Source organism: Apteryx mantelli, chromosome 5 (genome assembly GCF_036417845.1).
Source record: "Apteryx mantelli isolate bAptMan1 chromosome 5, bAptMan1.hap1, whole genome shotgun sequence".
Taxonomy (NCBI): domain Eukaryota; kingdom Metazoa; phylum Chordata; class Aves; order Apterygiformes; family Apterygidae; genus Apteryx; species Apteryx mantelli.
The window spans coordinates 84,984,671-85,001,519 of NC_089982.1; the positions used below are offsets into that span (position 1 = coordinate 84,984,671).

A 16,849-nucleotide genomic window follows, 5' to 3' on the forward strand; every position below is an offset into this window, starting at 1 on the left:
CGCAGAGACCAAGGCAAAACAAGGAGGGTAAGGTGGGATCACCCTTGGCAGTCTGATTTTAGATCGACAGAGGCTGATCTTGAAACTGCATCCTCATTTATATGATTAAAAGGAGTAGGATTGAGCTCTTGCATTTGCATATATGCAACTATCAACCCTTTGTCTACAATAAATCCATATAAACTTTCTATGATGAATATTAGTTAGTAAGCAAATACTGGGTGGGGAAGAGGAAAATCAACCTCATGGTTAAATACAGTTGCTGAAAGATGTGGCAGGTGTGAAACTAAGATACCTCACACTCTGCAACTGGTTTTAAATTTTACCCAATTAGAAGCCCATGCAAGAAGGTCTAAAACTAAAATAACAGCTTAAAAAAAGAATCAAATTTCCTTAAATCTTTATGTTTTAGTGTGAATATAAGAACAGTCACCTTTCTTATCTTCCGTATTTCTCTTTACTTTGCCATTTCAGAAAACCAACTGATTTTATAACAAAACTGCTAAATGCTTAAAAATTCAAGCTTAGGAAATGATAAGCCAATCAAAGAAATCAAAGGAATGACAGTAGATGGATACTGTTTATTGGTTCTTTCCATCACATCTGAGTTACAGGTGTAAAAGTCACACAAACTACAGGTATAAACATGTAAAACAATACAAAAATAAATGGAAAGGTAATTTTATATTTACTGAATCAAGTTGTGTAATAAATACAATAAGCAAAAAGCTTCAATCACACAATTCAGTTTAACTGAAGTTACAGTAGTGTTTGTAAATACAAGTTTTAACTTAAGTTGCAAATATTAAAGCATTGACAACTAGTATAAAAGTGAATTTTGGCACATCGTAAAGTGAGAAGTGTTATATTAATATCTGACAATTGTGTAAAAATGAAGCAATTTCTCACTAGCTTTCTGAGGTACATTTTAAACAATCTAAAATTAGATTAACGATGCAGTTCTAACAACTCACAGTTTACAATTCACTATACTAGTTACAATTCTTCCCTTTTAAGAATACCAGCAAAGTATTCTAGAGCTTAAATCTGTGCAAATTCAGAAAAGTCTCAATTAAAAAACAAAACAAAAAAAAAATCTTATTAGGTAACTTTTACCAGCAACTTAAATCCTCCCTGCAATCAGTTTGCTAAATGCAAAGTGTAAAATCGGACAAATACCAAATTGCACAGCTTAATATAAAATACTCCTAGATCGCAGCGCAGTTCAAGTTGCAAGCATTCCTTTCCTAGATGTATCACATTTTTCTCCCTATAACTTCAGTAACTTCTGATCACACTCATTCTCTGTGAGGAAAAGAAACAACACAAGCTGCTAACATGAAGGTCAGCAAAGCACGTAAACCCCTTGAGGACTCTCAGCACTTCTTCACAATATCAGAAATGCCCAGACACAAATTTACTGTTACCAATTTTCAAAATACAGTAAAAGATAAAGGAACAGTGTAATGGCACTTTTAATGTATCCAAACATTTGCAGTTTAGAAATGGTAGTTTTTTTTTTTTTCTTTCTTTAGTTTTACAGTAGCTAAAAAACTAGATCATTAGAAGTAACTTAATCCTCACCTCAACTTCAAAAGAGTGAGAACACCGGATTACTCTACAGATGGGTTTCGATACGGTATAAACATCTCTGACCAGAGTACAAAAGTTACGCTCTTCTTAAAAAAAAAAAGTGCTGCTGACTGTAAGAAGCAACTCCAAAATAATCAGCAACTGCTATTAAACTATCAGCAGCATCAGGTATTTACACATTTTAGTCCTCAAAGAGTTTTTTTTTTTTAAACAGTGTAACCGTTTGTGCTAATATTCTTCACTAGGTTAATTTTAAGTCCTTTCACCAAAACCGTTTTTCCTTTAAAAAAGAGGGTGCAAGCAATACAACCCATGACGTCCATTTATTTTATGCTTAGTGCATTGATGGCGTCATTTGCAAGGCACTACTACGTTTAAAGGATACCATTGTCACAGTTTCGCTATTTCGGTAATTTTTTTTGTTTTTAAAGTCACAGTTAAAAATTAAAAAAAAAAAAAAATGAGGTAATCAAATTATTTCAATACCAAAATATATTAATTGAAACAGTACCAGTATGGTGAAAGGTCTTCATATTACACAGTTATTATCATACAGCATGCAGTACAGTATGTCAGTATACTAGGCTATAGTATACAACTTTGTTCTGAGCTCTTCCGATTCGGTTTTTAAAAAGCTGCTCAATTTGCACAGTAGCGCATCAGTTTTATAGACGTATTTCCTTTTTAATCACAGGGCATCGCAGCTGTAATTACAACTCGCTGTGCCGGCCCCAGACGAATTAGCCCCATCGACATTTGTTTTCGAGCGCTGCGCAAATTGGAGTTCTTAAAAAGAGTTCAGCAGAGCTAAATAAGCTACAGTATCTTCACCTATCATTTAATCAATTGCACTTAAACCTACACTGTTATTGACTTACGAGTCGAGGCAAAGCATCAAAGTGCCACTTGTCCCAACCACTGGTGTTTCTTGTGACGTTACATAGTCATACCACTAGTCTAGAAATATGGCTTTGCAGATTAGATAACTTGTACTGGAAAGGAGCACACCGGGCTTACACTAAGTTTATTGGCAAAGAACTAGAACTTTTTCGAAATTTCCTAATGCCCCTTTTATTGCAGCGTTACCTCCAGAATTCTGTACTTTAATAATCCTGGTTTGACATATAGTTTCATGCAGCCAACTGTACTTAGTATATAAACACCTGCTAGTCCCCCAGGATCCACCGCTAGCTACATTTACTCTACCAGGCACTACAGTATATTAAGACTAAAGTATAGCCATGCATAGATAACTCACGAGCCTTATCATGATGCTCTACACCTGTAACATGGGTTACCCCAGAAAGCCGAAAAACACAAAACTAATCGCTGGCTTTTACTGTACTTTAACAGGATACAAGTAGTTTCATAAAGTCTCGTGGTGTGCAAAAAAACCTCTTAAATTCAGACAATTTAAGTCTAGTAGGAAAGCTATTAACGAAACCTTATCACATTTATATCCCAATCTGCAGCACCTGGAATTCCAAGTCCATACTGTATAACCACCACAGTACAGGCACCAAGTCAGCTAGTAGCAACACATACTAAAGTCTACCCAAACGGTGTTTCAGTTTTTGATAGGTTTATTGAAACTTCAGCCATTTAAGTTTCCAAAGGTAAAAAATACATTTCCTACAGCATAATATTGTACATATCCTTAGGCTTGACAGTAGGAGTTAAATCTCATTCTTCTTCCACAAAGAGACTGCACAGATTTCAGTTATGTGTAAATATTTCAGAAACTGCAAGAAATTATTTCTTCAGTAATTTCTTACTGCATTACATACATCTGGCCAAAAAGAAAGACTACAGCTGCATTAAGAAATCAAGCTGTTCCTAAGGCAAAGGAATCTGAAAATCAAAAATCCCTCCTGGACTGTTTTCACTTCTCTAAATACTGTAGCATGCTATGTGTTCAGAAATCTGATAATTCAAATAAACTTCAATAATCATGTTTAAGTAGCTGCTAAGGTACCGTATAATGCTTCAGCCAATGATCTATACAGCGTCACTTAAAATTGTATTAAATTAAGTTAAAGGATATGTTGCCATAACTCCTACTGCAGTATCATTCCATAGCTGTAAAGGTTTTGTTGCAGGTACTTAAAACCTAGTGTATCAGCTTTCTAAAATGTTAGCGTGCAAATTCTTCTGAAAGCTTCACAGACAAGGTGTTTCATATTTGAAACATTTATTTTGATATTTTTCACCTTTGGAAATAAGTCATTTTCACGAAGAGGAATTATTCAGCTGAAGAATCCTGGCTTTTCATGCTCCCTCTTCTCTTGCTTTACTTAGTTTTTACTACTGAAATAAGAATCTTTCAAGATAATCTTTAAGCAACATCAAGTCATGGATTACACCAACTTGTGTAACGTGTTTTATAGAACTGGGAAGAAAGTAAGATATCTCCCCTCATCTTGTTTCACCCTGAAATGTATAAACATCTTTTCTGAAAGAAAAAAATGAAAATTTCGACTGCAGATTCAAACAGTGCAGAGGTTTTTGAGACATGCTGTCCCCTTGGAAAAAGGCAGAGGTGCTAAGTGTTCCCCCATTTCTCGCTTTAGGAACACCCTAACAGCAGTAGGATTAGGTACTCTCTTTGGAGTTTTTAAAATGTTCCCCCATTTCTCGCTTTAGGAACATCCCCCAATCCCACACGCCGCAGTACACCACTGCCTACTAATGCTTCAGTGCAACAAGTTTCAAGGGACATCTAGAGAGTAAACTGGTTTGATTATCTGCACGACAGACCAATTCCATGATTACATTCTGATCTACCAGAAAATACAGTTTTGCTTCTTTTCTTCTTCTTCAGGATACATTTCCACTACTAGCCAGAGATTCCAGGTGATGCTTTTTACAATCTGGAATGAAGGTGAAGTGGAAGCAGACCTCACAGTACAAACAGCTAAGCAGTTACCAGATTAAAATGCCAACCTTACAGGAGTGACCTCTTGTTTTAAAAGGAGTGCTGAAAACTGCTATTTCGCTTCTAATTTTTTAGTTAACCAGCAAGGACAACAGCATTTTTGGTTACTGACAGTAGACGGTTCAGAAATCCACAGTATGCACATGCTTATGTCTTCTGCTCAAAGAGATCATGATATTCTTGTTCTTCTAGTTCTCTGTTGTACTTCTCTATTTCTCTGTTGGCCTCTTCCAAGTAATCATTCATGAATTGGTCCATTACTGATTTTGAAAAACTGAGGAAAAAAACATTTGTCCAAACAGTGTTTATTAGAAAAGAAAGAACGGGTTTGAAGGATTAGTCAGTTCAGGGCCACTTACTGAGAGCAGAAGTATGATACATCACCTTCTGGGAGACCTAACCACAACTACTCTCGGTAGTTTGAAGAAGTGTTCCCTAACTGATCTCCTGTTCCTCCTATGGAAAAAACACCCTGCTGTTAGAGAAATCCTCAGCCTTGTGCCTGTACGGAATTAGGCTTCATTCCGCAGAGCCAGGCAAAATTCAAGGTAAGTGGCAGTAAGGATTGTCCCCAGGACCAGTCTACTTCAGTTCAATGCTTCTCGATCATTAGTATGAGCCCACTTACAGCATCTCGCATAGGTTGGGAAAGACAAAACTTTAGAAACAGTAGAAACAGGGTAGGAGAGCTCAGGGCGTCACTGCCTGTTGCTGGTTCAGGCTGCCTTTGGAATTTGTTCTAAAATCGAGACTGCGTTCATCACACTGCAATATCGCCATCCTTTAAAGATAACCTTTTACTTTTCTTTAAGGAATGGCACAATTTCATTTCAGAGCATAGGCACAGATAAGGAATGCACTTTTGAGTGTGTCACTAGTACTAAAAATCTAAGTGGCTGTTAATGGAGAAATTGTGGTACGTTATTTAGAATTTAGCTCAGCGTCAATATTTTTGGTCTTCTGTAAGAGTTAGACATTTAAATAGATTTTCTGAAGGAAAAAAGTCACCTAAGGATCTGTCAATTCTCATACCAAAAACTAATACTGGAATGATGGCCTACTGAACAGGGAAGTTGGAGTCCACCGTTACCATGTTTTCTACCAGTATACCACAACTAGGAATTTATCCAGAGGACAAAAATCTGTTCATGTAAAATTAAGTTGTCTTATAAGTCAAGAAAAATATCTGTTTGTTCTTATTCCAAAACAGAATCACAGAACCCAGCTGAATTTTTATGAAGTTTGTCAAAGTTACGGAGTGAAAAGTAAATTGAGAATATAAAACCAATATTGAAATTTAAGTAATAAAGATAAAAATGATAGAAAATTAGGAAACAAGAAAGAAGAAAAGGAATATACTGGAACATCAGTATTGCTCTGGTGTTTCTTGACAAAGACAGAAATACAATCAGGTTTAAATAAATAAAAAAATGCAGTGCAGGAAAGCAAGCTAGAGTCCTACTTTGGTCATAGTTTACATTCTGTAATTTATACCAGGCAAGACCTTGCAGAGCAGCAAAGTAAGGACAGCACATTTAGGAAGGTGTCTATGTCACAATTTGATGAGTAAATCATACTGGTTGCTAAGCTGAAGTAGTTTTAAAACAAGGTTTCACTTGCTTAAACGAATTCAAAAAGTTATTACAAAAATGCACCTCCACACCTAAATCTATACACACTATTAGTATTACTACTTTGCATACAGTAAGGTTTTCTTTTTTCATACTAAGTTTCAAATTACTGTACAGATATTCAACAGAAAGTAAGAGATTGTAGTAAAACACAAAACATCCCTGACTGTTTTCATTTCAGTGTGTGCACGCACATGCGTGCACACAAAATTATATTCATTTGGAAGTTTTATCAGTCATGACCAGGAATTAAGCAACATTACAGGGCTGTTTTATTTGAAAAGTATTTCTTTCACAAGCTGTGCCCCATAAATTATTCTCTGCATGACCTCATGTACAGCAGTTTGGGATTGTTTTTTGGTTCTATTCTGCTTCTTAGATCACACATCTGAAAAAGCATTTTAATAACAGTTTTAAATGGCAAGTGGCCATGAACAGATTTAAGCAACGCAGCTTTTCACTTCATATTACTACCTGCCTATCAGCTGGCTCTTAAACATAATATCTGTTTTGACAGTCCACGTTTCAGATTTGTACAGCCTGTAGTCTGCTTAAGATATTCACCAAACAAAATGTACTTTAAAGGATACATGGATGGTAATCCATTTTGTCACCAAAAAAATTCACAAATTGAGTCCCATTGTAAAAATAACCAGCTGGAAGTGGATCCAAGTGGCGTTTCACCTAAATTAAGAAGCGATATACTGTATATTAAACATTCAAAACTAAAAACTGCTACAGACAGTCCTAACAAGCTTAAATAGGTATAAGAAAAATTCCATCTGCTGAACTTCAGCAGCCAGGGAAGAAGGTATGGCTCCTGGCTAAAATGGAGCATTTTGCAAAGACAGTATGATAAATGAGATCCATTTAGACTTAGGTACAGCAACACTAATCATAGCCATGCCAAACCTTTAGGAACCTAACTCCAGAGATGGCATTTACAACCCTGAATTAGTTGATGGGCGCAGGATTAGGCATTTAGGGTTGTAATTTGCAAGTAACAGGCTGCAGAGTGCAGGACGGGGAGAAGATGGGGAACAGCAGATCACTACATAAATGAAAAGTATTTGCATATTCAGCGTCCTACACTTCCACCTGCTTTCCAGGGCTGACTTACAGTCCTGAGATAAATGCCAACACAAGACCAAGATTTACATCTCACGAGTCCTCCCGGACAGCCTTGGTTGTGTTTCTGAGTATATAAAAGAGAGTAAGTGCTATAATAATTTAGTGCTCAGCACACTTGTTATGGCAGATATGGGAGGTGCTCCATCATACAAATGGGTATTTATGGAAATCAGCCAAAAGGAGGACTGGCTATTAATTACTTCTACTTACATGAATGTTTTTTATTTCCTGAAGGGTTAGCATTCCTCTGGTTTTCAGGGCTTTCCTCTGAGGTTTCTGTATAAAGAATTATAGCCTAGTTATACATTTACTGTGTGACAGTCTGATATTACAATGTAGTTATGTTAAAAAACAACCAACCAAACTAAACAAACAAGAAGTCAGACAAATCGGTAAGACTACAAGTTCTTTCTCGAAAACATGGAAAACAGCAGTGAAATCTATGATCACATGCTATCATGCTCAAGTCCAACACAGAATAATGCCTTTTCAAAGCACCCATTTTTAAAATTAATTTCTAGATAGCATTATTCAGTTATGTGAAGATATTCACAACTATATTCTGAAAACAAATGTAAAAAGTAAATAATCACATAAGTCACTGTTAGAGATGACAAATTATAGAAGTATTTCAAATGACAATTTAAGTACAGCTCTATGGAAAAAAGCTTGCTACATGAACAAAGAAATAACCTCAGTTCAGTTTGAAAAGATTTAAAATCCATGTCTTTAATGCAGCACGTAGTAACTCTCAAAACTATATGAAACCCTAAATTAGCCATCAACAGTGAGACTGAAGAAAGAATAATCAATCTCTGAGAATGGTCTTGTTCAATCTTAGTTAAATCTAGTTCAGACAGTCCTGAATTAGTCCAACAGGAAACACTTAACACTTGAGAGGTGTATTTACTTTCGAGTTGCAAGTTTTCATAAAATTAAAATTTTACAGAATGCTTTCTTAAGTGTCAAAGGCATTTGTCTCCGTATATTACCCATATATACGATGAATGAGATCTCATCATAGAAGTACACCATCCTGAAGTAATACAATCTGCTAGGAGAACAGAGCTGAGAACCTGAAACTCCTTAGGAACCGCTCTAAATGGTCTGCAGGAAACTTATTTGATGCCCTACACAACCTTCTAGAGATACTATGCAAATCTGAAGCTGTAAAGAAGTAACCATGAGTGTTTTTAGGTAACTAAGGTTCCAAAATGTGTATCACAAGAGCGCAGAGTTAGAACTATAGGTTCGGGCTCCAACTACAGCGCTAAGAACATGTAACTTGCATGGTTCAGCAGTTTTTCCATCCAGGTGTTATTTCTGAATTCAGACCTCCCAGATTCACTTTCCTTAATCTGCAGCCTGACAAAACTGCTGGTATTATTTGGTTGTGCAGCAGTAAACCATCTTTTCTTGCCCTCCTGGACAGACTGTACCCGTTTCTGTGTGGAGTTGGCCTAGCAAGACACCACAACTGCAAAAAGTGCCTTCTAGACCATTCACTCTTGGTCTTACAAAGTGCATATTCCCTGCCCCCTGCTCCAGCTTCTCTGGCATAGGCATGTTAGCTATGCAGGAATATGAAGTCTTACATAGCTGCACACTCAACAATTTCAGCAAGAAAAAAAATGAAGGGAAAAATAACCCCTATATCCTCCATTTCACCAGATTATTTTTAAGGAGGCTTAATTTAGTGAATCAAAACAAGTTTAACTTTGCAGTGTTAAGGCACTTCTCAAGAAGAATTATTCCATACTACATGCTAGCTTTTGGCAATCACGTCTCAGCTAAATCATTGAGTGTTTATTCTGGACATACTCCATTTGCTCAAGTGTTCAAGACAAGCAGATCAATCCATGAGTATGCTTTAGCAGATATTAAAATAATACACAAATTACAATACACATTTCCAGACTGTTAGTCCTCTGCTTGAAATACATTTATCACGAAACATTAATGCCTTGGTGGAAGAGAAAGTAGTTTAAAAAAAAATGTTGAGACACTCAAATTTCTTCTCTTGTTGTTAAGAAATGCTAAACAGATCACACAGAACAAAAGTAAACATGCCCACAAACCTGTTTCGCAGTTTCTCTGAGCCAGTCTTTTATATCCTCTTCCTTAAGAGAGCAGCCAACGAACACAAGGAAGTACTCCTGTTGACTGCTGCAATCTCTGTTATCGTTTCTTGAATCAGGAGGAGTTGGCCCCTCCTGAACAGGCACAAGGCTTAGCAAATTAGATGATGTATTGTGACAGACTTCAATCACTTTATCAGAATCTAACCAGGAGAACACAGAGGAAAAAAAAAAAAGTTCTAGTAATTGCTAATTTAATTTAACATAACACACTTGCGTAGACAGAATAGAGTACGAAAAATGTTTTCAAATACAAACACACGAAAGACAGTCACAAGACACCGCATACATTTTTTGCCTTTACCTGAAAACTTAACTTTGCCCATGATGTGATATATGTTTCCAGAAAAAGGACTTGGTTTGAGCAATGACTTAATCGCTGTTTGAAACAGAAGACAGACAGGTTATCTCATTTTTCTTCTTGGTGTAGCTTCTGTTCAGACCTACGCTACAAGTGGGTTCTACTTCACATCCTAGCGCTTCAGGGGAAAATGTTTCAGTGTCCCCTGCAGTTCACACTACATAACATTTCTATACGTTCTCATTTCTTCTCTATAGGGAAGGTGGGAATTATAACGTGTTTGGCATAACGAACGCTTACAGTGGGTGTGGAAAGTAAAATGGTGCTCCTTAAGACACTGCTTTGCTAAGGAATGAAGTAAGGAAAGGCATGATTAAATATCTACTATAGTAGCCTAACACAGAAGTGAGCCTATTTTCTAGTAACTACGAAGAATTATTCTCCATAAAAAGTAGGAGCTGACACTCACTTATAAATGGCATTCAAACACTACTAAATAAATAAAACAAATTAAAAAGATAAAAAGCAAAACGAGATAGCTGTCTTAACCCCCCAAAAACCAAAAGAGAAATTAGATTTTCATTTGAATGAAAACATGGGTCAGTTTTCCAGAGCAGACATTAAAGATCATTTACTATATATTAAGGAAGGGAAGCCGAATTTCCAATTAAAAGTTTACTTCAGCAGGAATTAAAGAGCTGTACTATCTCAGTGTCTTCCTTCCCCTTCTATTCCTCGGTATTTTCAACTTGGATTTAAGTCAAGTCTGTCAAAGTTCATTTGTACCTTTACATTTGGTCACAAATCGTGTTTTTTCTAGAGGACGACTAAACCACACACAGATCTGAACCATTGGTGGAAAGACAGACCCAGCTCCAAATTTGCCTTCATACCTTAAGACAAAAAACAAACACACACCTTCAACATGCAGAAAACGCACACACTTTTTCTTTTCAACCAACAGACTTATTAAAAAATATATTTTACAATAGATAAGCTTTCTCATCGAAAGAAAAATACTAAGTTTATTCTCTAAGAAGAAATCTGTAAAAGTGTGATATCAACTATACTGTGTTGTTCAAAGAGCTCAGGACTCACTTGAATGTTCTTCCTGCTGCTAGGTTTTTTTTTCTTACTTGCATACCATCATTAAGTCAGGTAACAGTTGTCAAAAAAATTTAAAGTAATTTCTTTCCCTGCTTTACCCCTCTTCCTTTGGCTATATGCAACCTGCAAGCAGCTCTGACATTCCACACTTCACGTCAATTCACTTTAGGAGCCTTATTCATATCCAGTTTAGAGGTAAGTATTAATTATGAATAAAAAGATATACACACATACAGTACTGGCAAGCTATGGTGAATAAATCGTGCTTTCAACAGCATAAATGTAACTAGAAAACTGTCAGCCAGGACTTAGAATAGCTGACAGGTTTATATTCTCTGCCAAATCAGTGCAGCACAGATAACTGCAACAAGATGTGTAAAGCAGCCTGATGCCTGAGAAACATCACCTGATATTAGACGGAAAGCTTGGTACCGTGTATTATTTTGCCCTTAGCCTCTGCCAAGACTGTCAGTAAGGTTGCTGGGTTTTTATGAATAATTGTTCTGCTAATAGCTAGACTGACATAGCGAGTTCATTCCAGTAAGGCTGAATAGCTGTCAGAATGAAATTACACTCGTCATTATTGACCTCACCCATCCCAATCCTTCCCAGCTCATTCCCAGAGGGTTCTTTTCTATTCTTCCGAAAAACAACAGTAATCTTGCCGTTGATTTAAATGGTGGCCAGAAAGGATCCTTTTCCCCATAAAAGGGCAGCAATAGTGTATCTACTAAGAATACTCATCAGCTCTCTTTTAAAAATGATTTACAAAGCTTGTCTGTTCCAAATGAGTAGCCTTGAAAAAAGTATAAATTGAGTTAGTGAGACTTTTTAATCTTCAAGTTAATTAGAATATTTCTCAGTCTAGATACTTGCCAGCCAGGATACATTAAATATCGAGCTCTCATCATCTGAGGATTTGAAAAACTGCTTTCTGAGAGAATTAATTCAATATCCTCATTCCTATAAAGAGATAAAGATGAAGATTTTTAACTTATAGGCTCAATAAAATGGCTTTTAAATAAAATAGGTTAGTCACAGTAAAATTAGAGCATTTTTTCCCTTAGAATAACAGCAACAGTAACATAAGCCTACTCTGCAAATAAAAGCATACATTTCGTAATCCCCATATCTATATAACCAGAACTGTAAAGGAACATGCCTGTTACATGAGAATCAATCAAGAACAACAGTCAACTCCTTAGCCTGAAATACCAGAGAAACACAAGAGAATACATGTTTCTAAATGCATGTGTCCCATCTGCTATAAGTGACAAATATTAGAAAATGACTAATATTACCTAGTTACAACTCCATTTTCTGCCAAGATGAATGAAACAGCAGGATTTGCTGCTCGGATAAGGCTTTGCAGTTGCACAAGCAGCGGATGCTTCTGCTCAGTAGCGTGACTTGTGAAAATGATGTTACTCACTAGTCCTGTGTAAAAAAATTAAAGAGTTTACAGAAGTCAGGTATGCAGCCATGGCTAACAAATGATTAAGTGATAAAACCATCATTCTTCTCTTATTTTCACTCCATCTACACTGCATTAAAGTTATTAAAAACAAGCAAGGAGCTTTGTCCCTCTTGCCTGCCCAACAGAAACCCAGAAGCCCATCTAACTTCGTATCTAACTGTGTGGAATACCCAAGCACAAAATTATCATCATCTATTTTGCAACAGCATCTAGAGGGCAGCCAGCTCAGAAGCTCATTGTGTCACAACCCATAAACACACAGGAATGATAGCTCCTGAAGGAGACAACCCCTTTTCAGCCACCGGGAAGACTAAAGGGGAAATAGGCAGAATATTGCAATTTGTGAGTTCTTCTGACTCAATGAAAACAACCTAATCCCTCACCCCAGCATGAACCTACCGATACAGCACAAATCACTGAAGGTTTTACTAATGAGGGAGGTCTGCTTTGCCAAAACACAGCTACACCAGGTCAAAACATTTCTTTCTTTCCTTTTTTAATTGGATGGAATCATTGTAACAGAAGCAATTTTGATCATTTAATGCAAGAACCAATGTGGGAAGAGCTAGTTTAATAAATAATAATAATAATAAAAAAAGACAACAAACATTTCAAGCCACCTGGCAAATTCAGTGTGCAGAAAGATAGGTTTAACAGCTAAAAAAAAAAAAAAAAAAAATCACTTTGGACTCTGACAGCTGTCACTTCCCAAGCAACAAGAGAAAAATGGGGTTTTGGTGTTTTTTGGGAAGGGTTTTTTGTTTTGCTTTAAGACAGACCTTGAAATTTTTTTCAGACAGCAAGTCTAAATTCATGAGACACTGAAGAATATAACAGATGGAAACAACAGGGTAACTAATTTGTCCTGGGTCCCTTCAGCTGCGTCACCAGAAAAGTGATTCCCTTTTCAGACCTAAAAGTCTCCTCCAGTCTGTTACCAATTTGACTGAAGAAACAGTTACTCTTCTCAAAAACTTTCTAATATTTGAAGACGACAACACAGTCTTCAAGTTATACCTGCTGTCCTTCCAGGAGGTGCAGTGTGTTCACACTCATCACTCGTCAAAGCAGAGTATGTAATGAAACTCACACCATGATCTGCTGCCTGAAATTATTCCTGATCTTTAGAGAAGTCTTTAAAGTATTCTAATCCTTGCACAGGCTTCTTTACACAGAAATTCAACGTTTCTGGGTTACCTACATTATAGCATGTGTTACCATTCACTGTTATTTGCATCACCGACCCTTTCAAGCTAGAATATTAATTATAACCTTTGCAAATTCCCATCTTTAATTTTTTTTTTTAATCCCTCATAGAAGTTTCCACTCCTAAATTCAGAAACAGCTAAGCTTTCTGAAATAGAGTTGCTCCTGAGACAGACTAGGGGAAGAGAACAGCAAGCACGCAGAAATCGAGTCACATGAATGCTTGAAATTATAATGTAGATGATGCAATTAAAATGAAAATTATGAATAAGCTAATCAACCACCACCACATTGTAAGCGTGATGCACGCAGTGTTTAATTTTTAATATCCCCAAACGATACTCATTTAAAAGCCTAGTTTAATTAAAAAAATAAAGCTATACTTTCTGTGAAGTCAACAGGGAATGATAAAAAAATTGTATAAAATAAATGCCACGAAGCATACATTACAGTTAGAATCACTATACATTAAAGAGAATAGGTAGCTGTCAAGGACTGAGCTGGCAAAGACTGAAGATAAGAAGAAAAGAAAAAGATTCAAGGGTTAAAATACCTAGCAAATCAGAAACCAGTGCATCTTATCTCATACTCTTCACCCATACTTTTCTCCATCACTCCTCCCTTCTTTTGCACTCGTCTAAGCGGAACACCTTTTAAGCCCTGGCTGTCTGTCTTGCTTGTAAACTCTCACACAGTCTTCGAAGTAACAGAAGACTGTTCAAAGCCTGGGGAACCTACAAGCTTCAGCTCTGCACACATCTATGCTTAAATCTTATAGGTGCCAGTATCCCACAAGAACTGGCCCTAGGTTTAGAAGGCAACACAGCCTATTGAATTGACAGACTTGTGGTGGTAATCCAGAGGAGAAATAGTTGTCTAAGAAATAGAAGACACCTACGCAGCTTTAGTAACTAATAATTTTGACCTCTTCTATTTCAATTGCCACCGATTTCTCTTTATACTGCATTTGTAAGATGATCTGGTTTTGTTTAATTCTTTATTTGCACACCCCATCTAAAGGGGAATCTTTGCAGCCTGGGGAACAGCACGTTAGACAGAAGCGGTGAAGAAACAGGGATAAATTAAAAAAATACACACGTTTAACAATAGTAAGGGTCCCTTTTGCCCCTAAGTGTAGGGGACAGACATACTAAACAACACTCATGTCTTGATCAGTATGACTCCATATGCAACAAAAGAGATGCTGATGTGCACTTAGACTAGCAAGGTGTCAACCTACAGCTTCCGCACAAGGAAAAAAAAAAAAACAACAAAAAAACAAACACAGGCACATTAGAAAGGAGTGAGAGAAAAGGAAGTTACAGCACACAGATGATGGCAAGATTTGGAAAAAGTTTAAACAAATATGCAAGGAAGAGACAAAACAAAACTGCTGAAGTTACGGTCACAAATGATTGATGTGTGCGAGGCTTTATTAGTTTTCTTTGATCCTGAGCCATTTCCACTAGCCTTGTGGCTTTCCAAGCCAAAACTGTCAATCATGTAAAATGATGTTATATTGAAAGCATGCATAGGTACCGATTAATTAAAGAGATCTCCACACAATGGAACAGAACTGGAAACCAGCAGCAAAAGACTCTACGTTTGAAATACAACTGATGTGGACAAGTGGCCATTCAAAACTCTAGTCAATCCCTATTTGCCTATATCTGTATTTGTCTTGTTACTTGCATTTTAAGTTCATTTTTGTATTTGTAAAATGCAAACATGAATGTGTCACTAAATACTGTTACTTTTGATTAATTAATTAATCAAAAATTAATTCTCAATTATGCAGAAGCAGATTCTCCAGGCTGTGTGTAAAACTGAATCTCTCCTTCCCTCTTGATCTTCCAACTTCAGCACAGTGACAAACACATATGACTCTTGGCCCTAATTTGCCCAATAGTGTTTGGATTCCTACACCTTATAAAACTCAATATATTTTTCTTAAGGGAAAAAACATTTTTTATACTATCAGCCCATTTATATTTGTTCTCTACTGTACACGCGATACAATTCTGCATTTGCCTGGAAAGTTTAAGAGTTTACTGCACCTCAATTCAAGTCACAGTTTTCCTCCTAAAACCTATTACACGAAAATGGCCCCCGTTCATATTTTGCAATTTGCTTTAAAGGAATAGACCTCTAGGGCATCTAATGTCACATTTCGTATCTGCAAACTTACTAGATGTCAGAACCTTGCAACATGCAGAAATAATTCGCTGCCAGAGAAACATTCTCCAGTATTTTTCCTTCTTTTAGGAAAAGTTCCTCCTTGAATGATGACAAATTCTGAACCAATTAGGTCTATTTCCAAATGCACACCTTCTTTTTCTAAACAAAAGCTTTTTTTTAAAAAAAAAATCTGTCATAAAGGAAAAAGGCTTAAACTCTTAAAATATCAATAATTATTGAGAAGTTAATTACATCTTTAACATTCTCCCTCTCTCTTCAGACAAGAATTTCGCCCATGGCTATAATCACGCTAGTTATCTTTTGGTCAGTTTCCCAAGCTTGTAGCATCAACATTTCCTTTCCCAAATGAGAATCTAATATTGATTTATATAATAGCACATACATCCTCTTATTCGCTATTTCCTTCTTTTGGGTTTTCTCCCTTCACGCACAATCAAAAGATGGCATAATTCTGACATCGTTACAAAGCACTACAGAGTGCTTAAATCCTCTCCATGTACCTATGGCGTTTGGCAGTACAGGTAGGAAGAGATTGTCTGTCCTGTGTAGATGGTTCTTACCTCCAAGAATTTATCGTGATCCTTTGACTATAAGCATATGCAGTGTATGTATTCGGCAGTCTAGCTCAGCTATTTGTTCTACATAGTTTACAGTCAAGAGAGACAATACATACCTTGTGAACACTGGTCCAAGAACTTGGGAAAAAGAAGTCTAAAAATATAAGAACAAAATTTATATATTAAGAATAGATGGTATTTATATATATGTCCCTTTAAATACAAAGTGTTTCCATCCATTTGAACATTGACAGCGAGAGTCTCACTATCCAACTGACTTTATGTTTTTCTTCCTCATAATCCGTATAACTGAAACATCCCTAACAGGCAATGCATTTCAAGAGTTCTTTCCCAAAAGTTAGCCCTCCAGATGATTTTAATTTTTTTAAATGAATTTGAGAGATAATTCCCACCACTTAATCAATTCTATATTCTAGTAAGTTAGAAAAGCCTCAATAGTCCTTTAAATCTTGTTGAAACAATAGGAATTTTCAGCTCGCCCTACCTAAAGAATTGAGCCTTCAGAACAAAATAGGAACTCATCATGGAAAAATTGAATGTACTTAATGCTTTC

General features: G+C 36.4%; 1 protein-coding gene across 1 annotated transcript in view; it reads right to left on the reverse strand.

Moving 5' to 3' along the window:
* Positions 1–561: 561 nt before the first annotated feature.
* The window catches only part of DNAAF9 (dynein axonemal assembly factor 9), a 78,835-nt gene continuing 62,547 nt past the window's right edge, over positions 562–16,849 (reverse strand). Inside the window, exons 29-37 of the mRNA XM_067297262.1 lie at positions 16,392–16,429; positions 12,138–12,273; positions 11,713–11,799; positions 10,516–10,622; positions 9,733–9,807; positions 9,369–9,571; positions 7,501–7,566; positions 6,750–6,843; positions 562–4,788 (exon numbers count right to left, since the gene is read on the reverse strand). Coding sequence (XP_067153363.1) covers positions 4,676–4,788; positions 6,750–6,843; positions 7,501–7,566; positions 9,369–9,571; positions 9,733–9,807; positions 10,516–10,622; positions 11,713–11,799; positions 12,138–12,273; positions 16,392–16,429 — 919 coding nt within the window. The 3' untranslated portion in view covers positions 562–4,675. The remainder of the gene's footprint in view (positions 4,789–6,749; positions 6,844–7,500; positions 7,567–9,368; positions 9,572–9,732; positions 9,808–10,515; positions 10,623–11,712; positions 11,800–12,137; positions 12,274–16,391; positions 16,430–16,849) is intronic.